Source organism: Pipra filicauda, unplaced genomic scaffold (genome assembly GCF_003945595.2).
Source record: "Pipra filicauda isolate LSUMZ 115617 unplaced genomic scaffold, ASM394559v2 scaffold210_size2929891_pilon, whole genome shotgun sequence".
Classification (NCBI taxonomy): Eukaryota; Metazoa; Chordata; class Aves; order Passeriformes; family Pipridae; genus Pipra; species Pipra filicauda.
Genome location: NW_024104322.1, coordinates 277,818 through 299,188, shown reverse-complemented (window position 1 = coordinate 299,188; position 21,371 = coordinate 277,818). Strand labels below are relative to the sequence as shown.

At 40.6% G+C, this 21,371-nt stretch overlaps 1 protein-coding gene across 9 annotated transcripts in view; it reads left to right on the top strand.

Annotated features, from left to right (window-relative positions):
- ZMIZ1 (zinc finger MIZ-type containing 1) overlaps positions 1 to 21,371 on the top strand; it is a 348,247-nt gene that overhangs the window by 303,072 nt on the left and 23,804 nt on the right. For 5 of the 9 annotated variants that reach the window (XM_039380995.1, XM_039380993.1, XM_039380996.1 and 2 more), the window contains 7 exons: positions 8,179 to 8,293; positions 10,544 to 10,761; positions 12,201 to 12,399; positions 13,372 to 13,662; positions 15,899 to 16,081; positions 18,373 to 18,547; positions 19,822 to 20,008. In XM_039380995.1, the coding sequence (XP_039236929.1) occupies positions 8,179 to 8,293; positions 10,544 to 10,761; positions 12,201 to 12,399; positions 13,372 to 13,662; positions 15,899 to 16,081; positions 18,373 to 18,547; positions 19,822 to 20,008 (1,368 nt within the window). Of the gene's footprint in view, positions 1 to 230; positions 594 to 8,178; positions 8,294 to 10,543; positions 10,762 to 12,200; positions 12,400 to 13,371; positions 13,663 to 15,898; positions 16,082 to 18,372; positions 18,548 to 19,821; positions 20,009 to 21,371 lie in introns of those variants that run through there. The other 4 variants (XM_039380999.1, XM_027720707.2, XM_039380994.1 and 1 more) reach the window with 4 other exon arrangements.

Genomic DNA, 21,371 nt, shown 5'->3' with positions numbered 1-21,371 from the left:
GAGCCGCTGCCCTCGGCCCGGCCGCTGCCCCGGCAGGGCTGTCCCCGCTCCCCTGTGCCCGGCCAGCCCCGCAGCCCCCAGCCCGGCTCGCTCCCCGTGAGTTGCGGCAGTGCTGTGCTGCCCCCTCCTCCCTCTCTCCCTCCCTTCCCGCCGTGCCTCTCGAAGAAAGCGGGTTTTTTTTCTGTTGTCGGGGAGCGTAAATCAGCTTCATCTAAAATCTCGGAAGTGCAAGTCCATCACATCTTCCTCCGAGCCGCCTGCTACACCTTGCGTGAGTCAGACTGCAGAGCTCCCGGTGCCCTTCTCGCTGTGCGGGGCTGCTCGTGTTTCCCCCTGTCTCAGAGGCAAAAGCAGAAGTGGAATCTGCTCACGCTCTCAGCGGTTCCTTCCCCGGTTGTTGTAGCAGTCGCTGACCTCCAGGCACTATGAATAAACAGCAAAGCTGGGAACAAAAGGAGTCTTCTGGCTGCCATTATCTCACATTAACATAGCAGACGCGCTGCGGTGTGAACAATGCGAGTCTCATTCGCCGATAATCAGCGAGTACCCAGGCATTTGGATTACCAAGGCAACGGGCAATGGTAGAATACTGGGTGGGTGTGTTTTTTATTGTAAAGGAGCAGTCGGATATGGAAACCCAGGTACATTGATAAAGCAGAGCAGAAGGAATGCCTGGTGGCAGGGGGGGGACTAAGGGCTCGGGTTTGCATTCCGACACACGTGAGATAAATAAGACATGGATGAAGCAGGTCTGTGCTGTGAGATGCAATAAAGATTAAACTGCATTTGTCAAGCTGAAAACGATCATAAGATAATTTCAGCATTTTGAAAAAGGTAACAGGTGGCATGTTAATAACAGGGCTGTTACCGGTGGATTTTGTAACTGTAATCTGGGCTGTAGTAATGCATTGCATGGTCTACTTGTGTGACAATAGAGCTGGGTGTGATGCTTTAATCTTTTTTCCTTTGATCAGATGGATGCTGTAGTCCCCATGTCAGACAATGTAACCCCTTCTGCTTCTTCTGAGGCAGCAGTGGGTCTCAGTAGCATTTGTGTTTCTTACCTGCATAGCTGTGATCATTTATTCCACATGTGCAGAAATAAGTTGTGTTATCTCTGTATCTTTGCGTGCGCACACACGTGTGCGTGGACATATATGAAATCTGTAGTGCAGCAGGACTGTGTGTGCATGCAGGGGTGATGTGGGTGTTTGCAGGTTCAAAAACTTATGAATTAATCTAATTATTTGGCCCGATGCATTTTTCTAATTTTAGGAGTTTAATTCAGATGCAGTAACACTTGCTGAGCAGTGTGATACTTGCAGGCATGGCTCTAACTGATGACACTGTCTGTAGAGTAAAGGCGCCAAGAAGCACAGCAGCAAGTGTGTCACAGACTGATCTGTAGCAACCCAATGTGAAATGGAAGGCAGTGTTCCCGCCTTGTGCATTCATAAGTCATCCAGGCCTCACAGGCCTTGTCAGAACTATAAAGAAAAAGTTAAGGGCTTTCAGCTTCCAGAGGTGCTTTGTATCACCTGCTGAACTGCCAGCTCGATTTTGGCGTCTCAGTGTCCATGCAAGCGGCTGTATTGTGCATATGTGTGTGGCTGCATGAATGGTTATTATAGATGTATGTGTGTGGATATTTAAAAGAGCAGAGGCAGGGGGTGATAGCCACCTGCTAGCTGCAGGTGCCATCCAAACTACTAGGCTGATAAATGGCTAGCTGCTTTTACCTTTTGACTGCTTCACCTGCATCTGCTCACCTAGATGGTTTCAGAATGCTTCTGTTCTCACACAGTTTGTCATAAAACAGCATCCTTCTTTTTACAGTGAATTATGAAATTTCTAACCACTTTTCAGTCTTCCTCTTCATGGTACGGGCAGCATCCAGTACTGAAACAGCACTTGAGGTAATTCTTTCTTGATAGGTAAGGAGTAGATATGGATCTTCTGTGCGTTTAGAGTTGGGAGAATCAAAGCTTTCCAAAGGTTTAGAGAAACGTATTCATCTAGTTGTGAAGAGTGGAGGGAAGCAACAGACTTGAGAATTGTGATGGGATATATTTTGGAACTGTGCATTTTCTCTGAAAGATCTGAATATTTGTAGTCATGCCATTAAGAAGTGAGGGAAATAAAGTCTTGCAGAATGCTTCCAAATTGGCTTTTCACTTTAACATTACACAAAAACACCCAGTGATTTGGATGGGATTGTGTTTTAGGGGGGTTTTTAGTGAAATGTGGGATGGAGTCTTAATTTATACCAATACAATTTAAACTTCTTCAAATAATAATGCTCTGTAGGGGAATATATTTCAGGAAGGTATGAATCACATAGATAGCATCAGTCAAAAGTGAATTCCTGCTAGCCATCCAAAGTCAGTACTACTATACAGACTGACTACACCACCTTCTTGTTTTCCTCATCTTGAATGTAAACAGCTTAGGATACCTGTACACAACATTGGCTTTTAGTTTGTTTCATGTCAGTGTGTGATGTACAGGGGTACTTATTGTTTGTTTCCTTTACAATATATCCTCATGTTTCCTTGCTGACTGTAAGTGGTCTTCATGTCCTTTCTACATGGGGGTCTCCTTGCTCTGCCATATTCCTCTATGTGAGCAGAGAATTAATAGCTTAGAGCGGTTTACACAGTCTATGGAAAACATGGCACAAAAGGGACAACTTGGTCAAATTTTGTAGGTGTTTTTTTAATAGTAATGTGTTTAATAGTAGTCTGTCAACTAGACTAAAAACTAATTTTAGGTGTTCAAGTTCAAACGCTTGGGTCAAACACTGTAGGTGTATGAAGATGGTTCATGGATCTCAGATGGGGAGGTGTTGGTTTTGCTCCCTTGAATAAAAAATCTCAATGAGAATTGAGAAGTCGGTTGTTTCCCTTTAAATTTCTGGGGTTTTTTAAAAAGTAAACAGAAGCAGATCTCCAAAATATTTTTGATTGCCAGTAAGCAGAAATGAATTTTGGTTTTCAATTGTCACAGTGGGGTTTTTTCAAATTAACAGTCAAGGCCAAGGATATTTTCAGTGGACCTTTGACAGAAAAGAAAAAAAAATCCATTTGATCTGTTATTTATGAATATGTTGGTGGGGGTTCCTAGCTTATCAAATTGTTAGGTTTGCATGGTGCAGTGCAAATACTGAATTTTAACTGCCTTTTTGGTGTGAAACACGAAAATACTCCAGAAAGGACTTAAGCTAGTTTTTTTCCCATTTTTTTTCCAGTTTCTAGTGTTAGGTTCATGATGGTGGCCTAATCAAGGATTGCAAACTGAATCCATATTTGCAATTAGAGTTATGTGAGTGGTGTTCACACAAGGAATCCAAGTAAAAAAAAAACTAAACCTGAGTGAAAGAAGCTAAGCTGCCTAGCTTGTGAGACAGTATGGGTGTGAAATACATGTATTGGTGCTGCAGTTACCCAGGGCTTTATTGCCCGTTCTGACTGTGGGATTTGTGATATTTTTCTGCTACAGATGCATGAGGTTTTAGGGGGAAAAGAGGGGAGCAAGGAGCCTTGTTTGCAGTTATGGTTTCGTTTGTATTATAGTAGTGTCACCTAGAGGCTCCAACCAAGAATACAGCCAAGGGGTGCTGAGCACCCTGAGCACACATGCACCCAGAGGCAGAGCAAGGTGCAGACACAGAGAGATGCCGTCGGGCAGGAACAGATCAGGAGCTCCAGTTTTGGGCTGTATTTTGACTGTTCTGATTTTTGGCCATGTGTAATTGCAAAGGGGTGTTTGGCCTGTATAGATCTTTGACACCTCCTCGCTCCTTGTCATGAGGTGCTCTCCTGTCTAGGTGTCCATGGGTGACAAAAGGAGACACGGGAGAAATGACAGTCAGTGTTACACTGGCAATTACCTGCCCATCTTGGCGTCAGCTGAGGAAGTTATGATAGAGTCAGGAGATTTAAGGGATTGTGTGAACTCTCTGTGTGTCAGCTACCCATCAGGTGGGATGACTGTGCTTCAGAGACATTAAAGACCCTGACAAAACTGTGAAGCTGGCTTGAGGGTAAGCAACAGAAACTAGCCACTGAAAGCCTAGTTGTGGGAAACTTGATACCAGTGCTTGGAGTGAAAAGGTTTTTTAAGAAAGTCAACATCTGGTGCTTTTCTGCAGTAGTTGATAGATTTTTTAGTGTTTAAAACAGAGATAGATGCTTATAAAAGTAGTGTTTTAGACACCTGGCCTTCCCAACAAGCGATGTTGAAAATCACCAGGAAATTATAATTCCAGTTTTCACCCTCCTCCACAACATGTAAAGTATCAATGCTCTGGGGATGTGTACTTCACTAAACCATCTCCTTCCTAAGCAATGAGGACAAGTAAACAGAGTATCAGATACATGTAAAATTGCTTTAATGACAACATAAACGTATTTAAAATACAGCAAATAATGCCACAAATTATGTATAAACTACAGTAATTCACTAGTATTAATTTACTCTACGGAGGTCACTTGTTGTTAAGCAACTTTTATTGGAATTAGCTGTCAATCTGTCTGACATGAAGTCTGTAAGTATTCCTAAGAGACTGGGTGTCTGCCTGGTTCTGTTTCCCTAGTACTGGGCTTAAGAGAAGCTGTTTAGACCTAACTATCAAAGTACCTCTCCAACATGAGTGTTGTATTACTGGTGGTTTCAGTACATTTGCCAGTAGCTAAGAAATCTTTGCTCATTGCTTGATTGCAGTATTGCTACATCATAGTTGGAGAAGTAATTTCCCTCCATCTCTTCTTCTTTGCTCTATGGCTTCCTCTGTTGTTTGGCCTTTAATGCTGACCAGTAGTATGTATAGGTTCATTAGCACTATTATAAATTTAGTCAATACTCTTTTAGTGGACTCCAGCTGAGCCTAAACTGACTCACTGCCCTCCAGGGTGCAGTGAGAGACTTAATTACCCTTGTACCGTTCAACAGGAACAATGTCATGGGCAGCATTTCCCTTTGGCTGAAGAGGTTGAAGCTTCTTTCTCCATTGGCTACCATTTTCAAGTTTAAAGAAAGGGATTTCAGGATAATTCACAGCTCTGTATAATAACAGTGGAAAGCCACTGCTCGTTTGCAAATGAGAATTGGATTGGTCACGTTTCATTACGGTACTTACACGGGTTTTCCTTTGATGGTGGGAGTATTCCTTTGGGTTGTTTTAAGCACAGAAACACAAGTTGAAAGAGGGAAGTGGAGGGACAAGTAATCCTCTAGTTGAGTGGCACATGTTTTAGCACTTCCTACTGCTTGAAACCAAAGAAGCCTTCACGTGATGGAGGGGAGGGTAGGTATTGTATTCAGTATGGCAGAAGTCATCCTGAGACACTCATGTAATTGGTGATGGGCCAGAGTATCATCCTGGGGAAGGCAAACCATGAGATTGCCATGTATTTCTCAGCTAGGGTGAAGTTGAAGAGATGAGGTCTAGGGCAGTAAGTGTAGATGAGGGTATGTAAATTCATGTTCTGCAAGGCACATCTATCACTATTTCAGTGTTGCTATAATTTCTGATATTAGTAGTGTCTGTGATTTAAAGCTAAGTCCTGTGTTGGATAATGTGGGAGTCATGTTATTCAATGTGCACAGTGAATATTTCTCAACAAATCTGTACCTGGTCTCTTTTTCTGGCTTTTATGTGTTGTGCTGGAGGCTTTCGTCATATATCAACAATATGGTTTCTCAAGGTGTCACCCATTTTAACTGTAATAGAGTAAAATTGAGTGATTTATTCTGTATTTATAATTAGGATGAAGTGATTGTATAGTCTTTGAGAAAGCAGTGTAGCCTTCTATTGAACAAATGCTCTGACTCTACCACTGGAAGCTATGGATGAATGATATCTGAAATTTCTTCTGCATACTGTAAAGGAGAGAAACATGCTTTGGAGGCAAAGAAAGTGAAGTAGTAGGTATAACTTGTTAACAGCAGACTAAAGCATGGCTAGCTCAAAGTTTGAGTATGTTTACAAACTGTATATTTGCATTTAGAAGAATCTTCAGTGACTGACTCACTGTTTTGATTCCTGTCTATCATTACCCTTCTTATTTATTCATACACTTGCAAAATATTTGCCTTGTTCCTCAGGTTTTATTACCTGTCCACAGTACATCAGTGGGGAATAGAAGGAATGTCTGCAGTGAGTCCTTTCACTGCTTATGTCATGGAGAGAGCTTCTTTGTAGTCATTCAAGTATACGAACACTCAGTTGTGCCATAAATATCCAAACAAATCACAGAGCAGACATCATCAGAAACAGTCAGAGAAGGAAGTAAAGTAGGAGGCATCATTCAGAGCAGGATAAAAGAGGAAGGCTTAATAGCAGTCACAAATTCTGGGTTAGTCATCGTTTGTCTCCACGCTGGTGGAGGGGACTTGCTGAAGCGTTGCGTCACTTGCAAATATTAGTCACTGAAGCCATTGTCTGAGCCTCTGAATGAGAGGGGCAAGATTTTCAGCTTTCTAAGAGAAAATATTTTAAAGAAACATGGGCTACTAGGACTTAGTGGTTGCAAGGTGTTCGATATCCCCTTATTCACACACTGGTTTATATGGATACTGTCAATGTAAACATTAGATGTCAGGCATCTTACAGAGAATTACTGTTTTCCATTAATTTTCTCTAATTATTTGTTAGGGGAAATTATTGTTATCCCTAATTTAATATTTTGTGTGATATTATTGCTTAATTGAATTAGGGTATTTTGAAACAAATAGGTCAGTTCAAATGCACAGTTATGTTCTGATACAGTGCTGTTGTGCTGGCCCGGCGTTATGGAATTTGTTTGCAATTTCCTAGTTGTTTGTGAAATGTATTCTTTGTTTCATTTTGCCTTACACAGTTGCTGTTGTTATTGTTAGGTTATTTGTTACTTGGGGCAGAGGCAGTTTTTGTCACATACGTGTGTACTCTCTGTGCAATGCACTTCCTGTTCTTAAATTATTTACACTAGGTGTTACAGACAGGCTAAAGAATGAGCACATAGACAGTCCTTGATTTTGGCTCACAGCATAGAAGGAAGGAGAAACAGTCCAAGTCTGGAGTACTGTCTGGGGACATGGGAGAGTCAGCAGGCTTTGAAACTCATTGATAAAGCACATGTAGAGCCTGTATAGATTCTTCAGGCAAGATAGCCCTGGATAGAATTTCAGTGATAGCTGGTAGTCCAGACAAAAATGCAGTTCTTGATATGAAATACAAGTTAATAGTGTTTGAAAATGAAAGAGCAATGTGTGTCTATTAAATGGTGTATATATATCTAGATGAGGAAAGATCACCTGTGTGTATGTGTACATATACACAAATAGAAATCTAATTTACAAGTTGATAGCATGAGAATGAGCAGATTTCAAGTGGCATATATATTATGGTTATAGGATTAATAGTTATTTTCGCTGGTTTTAACATACTTCATTAATTACACTAGATGCATACTTATCCTGTGTTCATTTTGAAACCACCAATGCGTTGGGTTTTTTTAATGAAAAGAACTGTAAGAAATGTTTGCTTGTATCTGTGGACAAAGCTAATGGAAAAACCCAATCCTCTCATCCACATATTCATCTGAAAGATGTGTTGTGTATCTGCAGTTGATTTTCTAGAATGCTGATTAGCTAATACTGTTTTTGGCATGCAGCTTATCCATCGTGTGGGAGAGCACTATCTGAATTTCAATTTACTTTTCAAAATGATGTTGAACTGCTATTGCTTTAAAGGCTTTTCTGGTCATTTGGGGACCCACTGCAGACAGTGGAACTGCAGTCTGGTCTCAAAATCTAATTGAATTGATATAAGGCAGCTGAAGCGGTGATTGTTGGAGAGTTTGAGATGAATTGCAAAAATACGTGCTTCTGAGTATAACTTAGTGTCCTTGTTTGAAACTCTGCCCTGAGTTTATTTGTACTTCCACTACTAACAGACCTTTTTTATGGTGAAAGCCCTATGCTTCGATATAGTTAAGGAATTCATTAGTTCTGTGTGGTTTGATATGATCACGTTGCTGCTAAAGAAACTTCATGCCTCTGAGAGTGCTAGGCTAATAATGGAAAGAGGAGTGGAGAGGTAAGGTAATGGCAGATGTTAATCCCTTTGTCCCCACCAGCAGCTTACCACTGTTTAAACTTCCAAAATCTCACCCTCCTGAACGTTTGTTTTTGCAGTGATGGGTCTTTCCCTTATGATTCTGTTCCCTGGCAACAAAATACCAACCAACCTCCAGGCTCTTTATCAGTGGTCACCACAGTATGGGGTGTGACTAACACCTCTCAAAGCCAGGTAAGCTTCATCTATATGCTCCCTCCCCTCTAGCTACACGTTTAATGTTTATAAAATGGAAAGCTTTTTGGAAAATCCTGTTGGGATTAATAGCAGTGTCTGTCTTCTTTGTTGTACATGGTGCATTTTTCTCCAAGTCATGTCCACTTTGGTGGCATCGGAAAGGAGGTGTCTGAGAGCTTGCATCAGTTACTCCTTTAGCTGCATGCAAATGTCATGCTTGGGTTTAGCTTGAATTTTGCACTATGTGATTTCAACACTAAAAGCATGGTTTTGGGGTAATCCCAAAGCTCTTGGGAATTTCAGATTGCACGTGAAAAATTGTTATGTTAAAAAAAAAAATTAGCTAGATTCACCAAATGACAGTTGTTGATTTTACATGGTGCTGTGTATTGTACTTGTGGGCTGGTGAAACTTAGTACCAAGTCTACCCCCACACTGGGTTGCTAACTACCAGCATTAGGCTGCGTTCTTTGCAGTCTCTCCCTGTAAAGGCTGCCTGACTTTGCAAAAATATTTCAATATACATTGAAACAGAAGCATGAGCTCCTGGCTTCCAGGTGAGAGCCATACTTCCTGGTTGTTCACTTGGTTCTCTCTGCTCTTAACTCTCTTTTTGTTCTGTGTTGTATATTGAATTATACCATACAAAAAGAAGCAGCTTTTATGAAAAAGTTGCCGATTATTTGTGATAGTGTGCGCTCTGAGGGATGTGGCACAAATTAAGCTCTCAGACAGTCTGGCCTTTTCTTACACCATAGATGAAGTGCTCAAAACAGAACACCATCTTTAATGAGTGCAAATTGTACATAACTCTAACCTGTCTTTTCTGCCTTCTTCAAACCAAGTGACAGTAGATCGCATACAAAATTTTCCAGTGATTTTTTTGTTATTATTTTAATTTTGGTAAGAAATTTGAAAACAAAATGGTTATGGAATGAACTGTTTGAAAAAGAAGTTATTCAGAGGCCAAATCATACAGATACTCACATGGCAGTTATGTAAGCACTGGTGGTGGCATAATCTTTCTTCCAAAAAATAACAAGAGGAAACAGTTACAGGACCTATACATGATTTATTATTGTTGATTTCTTTTAGTACATTAAAAGAAAAGGTATCCCATCTGGAAGAGAAACACTTGAGTAAGCACATTGGTCCATATATTGGCCAGAAAATGTAGTTTCTTGTGGAAATCTTTCACACTTAATAAGGCAAAAGGAAAGAATAAAAAAAAATTACTCAGAGTTTTGTTCTATTATAAGAAAACTGCAATATTACTTGAACTCTTCATGGTACTTCAGAGGAATGTGCAATAGAAGGAAAAAAGTGTTTTGGCACAAAGAAAGAAAATGCTTCTTCAGAGTCACTGCAAGGGAGCAGTGAAACTCTGGAATGTGACTCTTGGTTGTAGCTATTCAGAGCAGATTGAAATAAATGTCAGGGTTTCCTGTAAGTCTTCCTTCTCATCGAGGGAAAGGAATGAGCTGGGCTCACCAATTTCTTTTCACAAATGCCTGAAGCTGATGACTTAGTCTTCTGTAAAAATCATGACCACTAAGTTTCTTTTCAAGTAGGAGGCACATTTCTTTGCAGTTGATCCATGAACAACCATGCTTACATCTCAATGGAAATCACAGCAATTTGGGAAAAAAAATTCTTCAAACAAGCAAAACAAGTCTTTTTAAAAAACAGAACAGAGGACTCTTTTATAAGAAGCAATAAAAACAAACAGTAGACTTCTGTACACTTTAGTGAGACTTAGATTCAAGATTCTTTCACAGTTTTCACATCTGTAGTAGCCTTTGCAGTATGCTAGTGGAACTGAATACTTCCAGGTTATTTCAAAGACCTGCATCAGACAAACAAGCAAATACAAAGCAAAAACCCAAACAAACAAAACCCACACATGCAAAAAAACCCAAACAAAAAAACCCTGAAGAAACCCATACCACAAAAGGAAAGTCATGTCCTTTCTCATAGTCAAATGAATGGTCAGAGCATCGTTCTGGCAGATCTTTTTCATCAGATCTTTTCATAAACATGTTAGGGTTCCATCCAGTTGGGTTTGTTTGGAAATGGGAAAAGGAGAAATCACCAGGAATGTGCACTAGGCATCAATGAGGTTTATACCGATAAGAGTTCAGAGTACAGGGTTGTTAATGTTTTAATTTAACTACCACAGCAAATTAACTTAATTTACTTGAAGTAATTCAAGATACAGCCCCTTATTCTCATGTTTTCTTCTCACAGGTGCTGGGAAATCCAATGGCAAATGCTAACAACCCTATGAACCCAGCAGGAAATCCCATGGCTTCTGGGATGACAACCAGCAACCCTGGAATCAACTCCCCTCAGTTTGCTGGACAACAGCAACAGTTTTCAGCCAAGGCAGGCTCCACTCAGCCATACATACAGCAGGGCATGTATGGGCGACCCAATTATCCTGGGAGCGGAGGCTTTGGTGGCAGGTAAGATTTACTTGTGTGAGGCGGAAAATGGATTTAAGTAGTTGATGAAGCTTGTTTTAGTGACCTGGCAGAAGCGTCATGGGCTTATTTTAATTATATAAAGTCTCAGTAGCTATTTTATGCTGGTTAAGTGAAGTACATACTGTTTTTACAGCTTTGGAAATCAGCTACCTGAACTGCAAAGAAATTCATCACCGTAAATGGAAATGGCTTAGGTCAATCAATTAGCTCTAATAAACCCCCAAAATAAAGTTTTAATTAAGGGAGATTGTTAAACAGACCACAGGCTTAGGAATGATTAACATTTAATAAGGCCAGGATGTGAAAGGTATTGATGGTATAATTTCTTTGTGCATACGGAGGAGTAAGTTTGGGCATTGGGCAAAGGAGGTTCCTATGCAACAGAATATTTCTGCCCAAAGACTTACTCCACAAGAGGAATTTGAAAAGAATTGGGAACAAAGATGTTTGTTAAGAAAGATGGTCATGCTGTGTATTTATTTTGGGAAATGAATGCTGCATTAGTCAAATAAGCAAAAACTAATAGTCTGGGGTTAGTTACATTTTGACTTTCTGTGTCTGCACTTTGTAAATAAGAGTGGTAAGGGCACTTAACTGAAACCACTGTTTATGGTCCCACTACAAAGCCTGCTGAAAAGACTGCTGCTGTTTGTATAGTCAGTCTAGTGTGAAGAGTATAAGCCCAGGACTCGGGGAACTTACCTCTTCTTTCATCTCTGCCACCAATCTGTTGAGTGACCTTGAACAAGTCAGAAAGTTTCTTTGGCTTTGTATTAACATCTCTAAAATGGGCACAGTATACTGACCCATATTTATAAAGATATTTGATATCTTGGAGTGGGAAATGCATGGTTTAGCTTAGTTTATCTTATGATCAATAGAGGAGATGGGTAGGAATTGTGAAATACATTGTGTGGGATCCAGCAGAGTTGATTGTGTTGGGTCTCTCCTGGCCTTTCTGCTAAGGTTCAGGGAGAAATGCTTTTGCTATATTGAGAACACTTGCCATAATTCACCACTGAGGCAGATGAACGTGCTGTAGTGTAGGGAGCTCTCTGTTCATGCTGCTCTGAAATCTGCCCCTACACTATTGGGAAATGGAGCATTAATTTTCAGGAGTTCAGTTCTACTTTGCAGTAAGCTATGGAGCTGTGAAGCAGTTCACTGCCCCCGAAACAACTGATGGCAGTGCCTTGCAATTCCAGTGGCAGCCCCTATGACTGGTGCACCTGGACAACACTTGTGTCTCCTGTACTCACCTAGTTACCTCTCCTGCTGGCTTTCATTAGTCATTCATAGGTGGTTTTGGAGCAGTTCCAGATGAGGACCACACCACCATTCAAAACAAAATCCACCGGCACATCTTAATTCTGTCTTTCTTTCTTTCTTTCCGTTTTTTTTCTTTTCTTCCCTGTTAGTTACCCTGGAGGCCCAAATACCCCTGCAGGAATGGGGATCCCCCCCCACACGAGGCCACCAGCTGATTTCACCCAGCCAGCTGCAGCCGCTGCCGCTGCTGCAGTTGCAGCTGCAGCTGCTACAGCAACAGCTACAGCCACGGCCACTGTGGCAGCCCTTCAGGAAACACAGAATAAGGACATGAACCAGTATGGACCGGTAAGAGAGTAACCCTTATGTTTTCATACCTGCCTGATCTGGACCGTTACAGGGAATTGGGCTGTCCTTCTTACTGTCGTGTTTGTTAGGGTGCCTACTCTATTTTTATTTTTTTGTGCATGAGCATGGTTATAAATGCTTATGAGAAACTGCTGGAATGTGTGTATGTAGGTATGAGTCAGTGTCCTGTGTTTTTCGTGATCGATCTTGCCAACTGTATTTTGTAGTTTAGGGGTTCCCCCTTAAAAAAAAATTGAAGATTACCCAAAATTACAGCTGCATCTGACATGATATATTATTGCTGCCTTTGCCAGCCCTCTAAATTTGAGAACCTAGTGAAATGTTCAAGAATCTTGAAATAGGTTTTGTAATGCTTGGATAATTGTTTATTTTGCTGACTACAGTTGTTTGATTGGGGTTTTTTTCCCTTCAAACAAGAAAACAACAGTAGAAGAGAGGTTTGCTTATAATAATATTGTCTGTAAGAGCAACTATGCAAGACATGGGTTTCTGGTGATAACTTCTAGCATGTCATGTAACCAATTTTTTCTTAAAATAAACAAAGGTTGGATCAATTCAGGTTTTTTCCTCCTTAGCTTTTTTACCTCTCTGAGTTCTGAAGTATATGGGTCCATGTGCCAGGTGATGTGAAGCACAGTGTCTTAGAAACTGTAGTGTTATGCTGTATTTACACAGCCAACTTCCTAAACTGTTACCTTGCAGTACTAGACAAACCAATTGAAAAGATTTAATTTCTCACTTTAGACTTACGTCTGTCTTCTACAATTCCAGTTGAATTTTTATTATAAATAACATCACTGCCTGTCAAATGCTGGAGAACATTGAAAGAAAATGCGACATAAATCCTTGCCTTCTTCCCTCCCCCAAAAGCATGTTCAGCTCCCTCTTCCCATTTTATAAATGCATGTCGCATTTTATTCTTTTTTTTTTTTTCTTCTTCTTCCGTTGAAGGTTTGTTCCTCTTTCCAGATGGGTCCAACTCAGGCTTACAACAACCAGTTTATGAACCAGCCTGGTCCTCGTGGTCCTGCTTCTATGCCAGGCAACATGAACCCAGCAAGCATGGGAGCTGGAATGACACCTTCCAGCATGAGCGGGCCACCCATGGGCATGAACCAGCCTCGGCCTCCTGGAATGAGTCCCTTCAGCACCCATGGGCAGAGGATGCCTCAGCAAGCCTACCCAGGCCCTCGCCCCCAGTCTTTGCCTATACAGGGCATAAAGAGACCCTACCCGGGAGAGGTAATAAAATAAATTGTATTTTGTGTACACTGTTATTTTGACTGAAATTGCAACACGTGGGTAATGTGTGGTACACATCCCTTTAAGATAGGTGCATCTTTGTTCCAGCCTTGGTAGGAGTGCAGCCATTGAAATGTAAGCAGCAGCAACTCTTCCTTTTTAGCTTCTAAAGTATTCAGGTTGGCCCTAGCTATGTTAGTCAAGATGACAGTCAACTCAAGAAAGGCCCCAAACCAGCTGAGCGCTCAAAATGTCTCTATAAGATTCTCGTGGTGCCTTCACAGACCTTAAACAGACTTCCATCACAAAAGTGGATTCATTTAATATGACAACTTAAAAAGGACACTGAAGGTGAAATACTTCATTTGAGCCCAACATGTGATCTGTGTTTTCTTGGATGGTTTTATTTTTCTAAAGAAATAACAGGACAGACATTGTATAAGCACGATCTTTTCCTTTCTACCTTGCCTGGCTGCCTTTGAAATCTTTTCTTTTTTTTCTTTTCTTTTTTGTTCTTCTTTTTTTTTCCTTCATATTACAAGTTCCCACACGTTTGAGACCTTAGCAACTTCAGGAAAGTTTCATTTATTTATTAATAGTAATAACATTTATTTTAAAGACCAATTGCTTTCTAAACTTCTTGAGTGTTGATTTTCATGGTCACTGAGATGAATATAAATAATGTTGAACTCAAATCCCTGTTTGTCAGCATTTGTCTAATGCAAGTTTATTTGGAGTGTGATAAGTTCCTGTGCTCTTGCAGGAGATCTGCATAACTTTGTAGGCAAAATTACATTATAATTGACTTGTAATATGACCTTGGGCAAAACACTTAGGGTCAAAATTTTAAAGAAATTTAGACAACCAAAGATGTAGACAAACAAGCTTTTGAAATTAAAAAGCACCAATGTGTTTTACTCTTCAAATCAGTGTGAATCAGGCAGTAGATGTTTTTGAGAATCCCAGCAGCTCTCAGCATCTGTGTACGCCTACATGTTTATATAAATCTAGCCACCACTTAGTAACTTCAGAGATCATTTCCTGTGAAATTCTATATTCAACTGAGACTTCAGCAACAGGTGTAGAGCTTTGAATATTGTGATATTGCGCTGACAATAATTATGGTAGTAAGAGTTTACAGAAAACACAACAGCAAAGAGTACCATGGCATACAGAAAATATAGAAAAGATTTCTTACTGAGCTACATTTCTTTCCTGATCTGCAAACTACTTTTTTCTAATTAAAAATTTATTCAGAAATAAAAAAGGGATGTACTTTTGCAGGAGTTGCTACTCTGGGAAGGCTTTTCACTCTGTAGATACTGCCATTTATTCACAACTAAGTTAAGAAAACACAGGATGTGGCTTGTTCTGATAATTTTTGTCTTCAGATTTAATACTTTAAGGATGACTTTAAATCTCTTTTTGCTGCTTCAGAAGCAGGTTTTTCATTGTAAGTGAATATGATCATGTTTCCAACGAGTCAGTTCTGAACCATGCCATCCATAAATGTTACATGCTTGCTGGCCTGGAATTTTGCAGTTGATATTTGCCTATTGGTTTTTGAAAGCTTCATTTATGGAAAATTCTTATCAATAAGTTAATTTTTCTAATTAACATTTTATTACCTTTAAAGTTCCAGTTTTCATGACTTTGATTCCAAAAGCACAGCACAGTCCTAGCTAGCACTAGAAAAGTGTTTATGACTAGTAATAAATTCTCTTTAGTTTTTAAGGTGTTGCTAAATACTCTAGCACGACGCCAGCATAGCAGTTGGGTTGAAAAGACAGACGTGGGCAACACAGCTTCTATTCTCTTGACTGTTTGAGAATTTTTTTTTTTTTTGTTACTTTTTATTTTTGTGCTTCCATTCTACATCTGGAAAAGGAGTCCCAGGCTTGGGGGTGGTAGCAGAAACACAGAAATTTTGTGAACATTCCATCTGGTTGTAATTCTGGTTTCTTCAAACACAGTGCCCTTTGACAGCACTGCAAGGCTGAGTGTGTGTGTGTGTGTGTGTGTGTGTGTGTGTGTGTGTGTGTGTGTGTGTGTGTGTGTGTGTGTGTTAAAGTACATGGTTGTTCTTACCCCACTTTGGTTTGCGAGGTTTTTATGCTTTTGAGGAGTATTGAGGTTTTCGTTTGTTTTGATTCCACTAATGAATGTAGGCATCAGTACAAGAAAACTGCTTGCATAAAACATGTTTTTGTCTTCTTTTATCCCTGTCATGAAATAGCCGAATTATGGAAACCAGCAATATGGACCAAATAGCCAGTTTCCAAACCAGCCTGGTCAGTACCCCACTCCCAACCCTCCAAGACCCCTTACATCTCCCAACTATCCTGGACAGAGGATGCCAAGCCAGCAAAACACAGGGCAGTACCCTCCTCCAACAGTCAACATGGGGCAGTATTACAAGGTAAGAATTCTTAGATTATCTTGTTGCGTTCTGGTGGATGTTTGTTGAATGAAGTCACATTAATGACTTCATAGATACCGCTTTTACGCAATTAAAGGAAAGAGAAAAAAACCACAGTGTTTTCACTAATGTTTTGGCTGTCACAGAATCAAGTCAATCAGCCAAGTTGCACTGCGACTTCAGAGCAGTTCATAAAGAAAATTGAATGTTGCTGCAGCTCATTAGAGGGTTTTACAAGAAAACACTGGTTTTACTTCAAAAATAGCTTGTTAAAAAAAAGTACCTAGTGGGATTCAGGTGTAATATTTTTACCTATTCGTGGTACCCTGCAAGAATACAGCTTTGAAAATTTGTAATAAACATGTATCACATTGCAGCAATCCGGTTTTGGACCTACAGTGGTCGCTGCTGGATTAAGCCGGGCCAAACTTAAAAGCTGTTCCAGTTGTAGATTTCATCTTTGAACTGAAGTTTCTGTTACTTTCTCCGACCTCTTCCTCCTTTTTTCCTCAGTCTTTTCCCTCTGTGCTGCTTGTTTTGGGCAAGAACTAGAATTCTTTAAATGTTGCCTAAAACCGGTTTGTGGATACATCTTGAGCACTGAGTATTCTCCAAACTAAGGTTGTACTGAGGGCCTGCTGAGGTTTGCTGCCTTTGAAATGCACACAAAGGTGATCTGTTGCACACAGGTACTCCAGTGAGTATAAAATGGGGAGGACCATTGATGTTCTGACCTGCTTAAAGCATTAGCTGTTGAAGTATTTGTACTACATTCTGATTTTGAATGTAGACTGGAAGAATCTAAGTTGCAGATTGGTGTTGATTTGGAATAGTTTGGTGTGATTCACAAAGAAAACACCATTGAAAAAAAAAAAGCAAAACCGTTTTCCGGAGAGCATCTGTTCTGTGTGCATCCACACTGTCCACTGTGGTACCCAAAGGAATGCCTGTTGCATCATGGAAGCTTTTGCAGCACACTGCCAGGAAGAACACAAGCAGGAGACAGATCCTCTATACTATAATTCCAGTGCAGTCACATTAAAATAACAGCAGAAGATCTCTGAAGTTTATAAGTGGCAGATTTTTAAATACATTTTATCTGTGTTTATATTAGATGGGTTTAAGTTTTTTGATTTACAGGATAGTTTTAACAGAGAATCTGTTGTCTTTCCAGTGTATCCCCTATTTTGTATTCAAATATCAACTGCTCTGGAAACAGTTAGGGAAAAAGAGCTCTTTTTAATAAGGGAGATTATCCTGGGCGGGGGAAAATTCCAGTTTGCCACAGACAGAACCTGAACATTTAAATTGTAGTGATTGTGGAGATAGTAACTGTATGTGTTAAAGGAAAAAAACAAAGATGGCTGGGAATTTAAATGCTTAAGATTTTAGAAGGCGCCTTTCTTCTTAAGTACTTTCAAGTATCCTAGTCTAGCAGAGCAGCACTTAGTTACAGAGTCATATTTGAAGTCAGGATGCTTTGGCTGTCTGTAAAGGTTTTCATCTTCTGACACTCTTATGTGTTTCTGCTTATGGTACATGAACTATTACAGGAGAGTGCCATGCAGCTGCAGTTTTGTTTAATGTCAGCTTTCTTCACATCAGGGTTATTGGTTTATTCTGTTAACTGCAACCACCCCCTTAATTACAAGAAACAAATCCAACAGTGTTTTAATATGTAGCTACTATTTATATTTAATTATCCTTTTTCTATTAGTTTCTCTTATCCAGCAACAGACTAGGGACAGAGTCAAATTGTAGGTACGCAGAATAAAAAACATCCCCTGACCCCCAGAGCTTTTATTCTGAATAGATGACTTGGACAGGGGTGGAAGAAAGGATAGATGGAAGTAAAAGGGACACAGACTGTCTAATTGTGTGTCTTTGGATTTTGTTTTTTGTGTAGGCTTTTGTGCCCTGGGGCTATTTTGGGAGGAAGGCAAAGACATATAAAGGGCTGGGTGGGCTGTGGTGGTGTGGAAAAACTGAAGCTGGTTGGTTTTGGAAAGGGAGTGTTCAGATGAATGCAGAAAGGCTTTTGGCAGCCTTTCTTATATCTGGTCACTGCCTGAGTTAAGCTGGCTGGTCTGCTAGTTTCAGTTCCTGCTTTGCTCTCCTAATGGGCCTCTTCCCTGAAGGCCTCATGGGACATCCTGTGGTTTCTTGTCCAGAAACAGAGGGGCCTCCCTCCCTTGTTTGTAGTCTTTGCTGTTTGATAACAGTGCTGCTCACAAGGCTTATTGTTCTTATTTTAAGACTGCAATAACAATGTGATGTTATTTATTTTCTAGCCATCAAGGCCTGTACCTGTGGCAAATTACCCTCATTCACCTGTTCCAGGAAACCCCACACCACCTATGACACCAGGGAGCAATATTCCTCCATACCTGTCACCTAACCAGGATGTCAAACCACCATTCCCACCTGATATTAAACCAAATATCAATGCTTTACCACCGCCTCCAAGTGAGTAGCAAACAGAATGCCCCCACAGTCATTTATTGTTCCTCTGTTCTCTGCCCCATACCCTTCAGAGTCTGGAAACTAACTCTGATTGCTACTCTGGGAGAGGCTCAAGTTGTAAGTTATAATAGGTGGCACGTGCGGTGTAGGCTCACTAGAGCCAGGGGACAGAAAAGAGAAAGATTGCCATCCCCTCCTAAAACAGAATATCAGAAAAGTTCTTCTAGGTCAAATTTGTAAGGGTTTTGCTCCTGAAGTACTCCTTTGATACACTTTTTGAGGGTAAAACAGTTGTTTTCAGGTTGTGCTATGAGTGCTTTGTTTATTGTATGAACTTTCATTGTGGTCTGTTTTGTTCAAGGGCAAAGCCATTCATTGAACAACACTGCAGAATAGTGTAAAATGTGAATATTTATAGCGGTGTCTCTATTGTAATCCGTGCAGGCTTCTTAAGAATATTCAGTAGTATGCCAAAAATTGATATATGTTCTTTTCAAAGCCACTCAGCATCACAGCTACATTTGGCTGGGAACAGGGCAGGAATAACAAGATCTCTCTGACTAGATGCTAGCACGAGATGTTTGAGGTTTTGAAGTGACTGATGAACAACAGGGGATATCATTTACTAGGGAGCTGTGAAAACCTTTATGTTTTCTGTAAAATAACTGCTGCTGCATTAGCACTTTGCAGCTCTGTTTGGAGTTCAGGATAGCTGAAAAATCAAGTAGAAGAAGGTGGCCTGCAGTATTATTTGGGCAAGAACACAGCATTTAAAGCCATTTGGACTTCACAGATCAGCTGTAAGTTACCACAAAACCTCCTTTATGGGCTCAGGTAGTAATTGAATACAGTGTCTTTGGTCATCAGATACTTTCAGATGATGAAACTGTTGAAACAAATTGGGTAATGTTGATTCCAGTTCAAAGCAGGGAAAACAAGCATTATCACAGTTTGACATAATAAAGAGATTTGTTGTCAGTCTTCTGCCAACAGAGTTAGCCTGGACACAGAACCTATCCTGTAATAAAAACCAAGAATTCTTGCCGTGCCTGGTTTGTGGCTGGAATGCTAAGGTCCTAATGTGAAGCATGGGAGAATAGAAGACTGCTTTGCCATTGTCATGAGTTTGAGCCTTGTCACTTGCATCACTTAGATGACGTAGTCACTTGTGATTTTCTTTTTTGTGCGTGTAAGCCTGCTAAGTTAGACCCAGTAGCAGATCACTGTGCAAATTGTCACTATTCTGTATAAATATACACATTATTATTGCACTGCAGATGCTAAAGGGAAAGTTCACGCTTTCTCTCCCTCTTCGATCCCAGCCAACCACAACGATGAGCTGCGTCTGACGTTTCCTGTGAGAGACGGGGTTGTCCTGGAGCCCTTCCGGCTGGAACACAACCTGGCAGTCAGTAACCACGTCTTTCACTTACGGCCGACTGTCCATCAGACGCTGATGTGGAGGTAAGCTCAGCCTTGCTGCAAAGAAGTCTTGCATCCTGTGGTGGAGGAGTGGCCATGAATTTCAGGGCCATGGAGGTTTGCCATGAATTTTGCTTCAAAAGTTGTAGATTGGATGGGGAGGATGTCCTTTTGACTCCCCGGTACTTTCACCTGTCATTTTGCAGAGACAACACATTCTGAAATGCTTCATAATATATATTGTATCTCCTTGCTGGTAGCACGTAGCATTCAGTGTCCAAAAAAATCACTACAGCTGTTCCATCCTTTCTGATCTGTGCGGAACAGGAGCACAGTGTACGTGACCCGACCCACACGAGTATGAACTTCCATTTCAGAGTCTCTGAAGGTGCTTTGTGGCCTCTGAAATGTTAATTGCAGGAGTAGCTATGCAGGGCTCTTACAGCTTATGCTTAAATTAAATGGTGCAAACTATCTGATAATGAAAAATAACCCACTAATGAAGGACCTAATTCCCCCTATTCCTAAATTCCCCCTATTTTCTTACTCCACAGGTAAGAACAGCTCAGAAATATCAGAACATAGCTTTCCACATAAAAAGGCTTCTGGTTTTCAGTTACAGTGAGTTCTTATTTTCAGCACAGAAGAATAGTTTTCCTTGGTGGTACTTTACTGCATTTAATGTAGATCTGTGTAAATGATTCCAGGTTATGTTTTGGTTCCTCCATGCTCATGGAAGTGCCTTAGATCAAATGACAATCAGAGCCTTAATTTTTTTTAATCTATATATTTTAAAATACTACAGAATAATTGTGTCTCCTCGTTCTGTTTTTCTCAGAAAGTATCTCAGTATTTATCCTGCCTGATGGTTACATTGTTTGAGCCTTTCTCTGTGCACTGTGGAGGCTGGTTAGTTGCTTGGGATCTTTCATGGAAGTTATTTCCCTGTGAGAATCTTCTTCCCACTGACTGGAATCCACTTGAGACTTCTGTTCTCATGGTGTGGAGGGCAGAGGTGGGCAGAGAGGTGCACTCACTTCCCTGCCCCAGGGACAGATTCTGGCTCTAAAGCTGAGGCTTGATGCAGAGTGCAGGAGTCCTTGTGCCTTGGTACCCCCTCTGCCCTGAGGTAGCCTGGGGGTTGGGAGGAAGGGAGATTGCAGGCAGACCACATCCAATAATTAACACCTAACTTTAAGGTCAGTTATTGCTTGCTTGCATTTCATTATCGTGGAGTACTCGCAGCAGAGGGAGTTTTGGCAGTTATTTGCCAGTTCTTATTAATAAGTAATCACTACTGGGGATTGTGCTGGCTCATTCAGTAGATTTATAGTGCTGCACTGAGGCATGAGGCTGTTTCTTAATATCTCTTCTTTCTTTCTTCTTTCGCTCACCAAACACATAG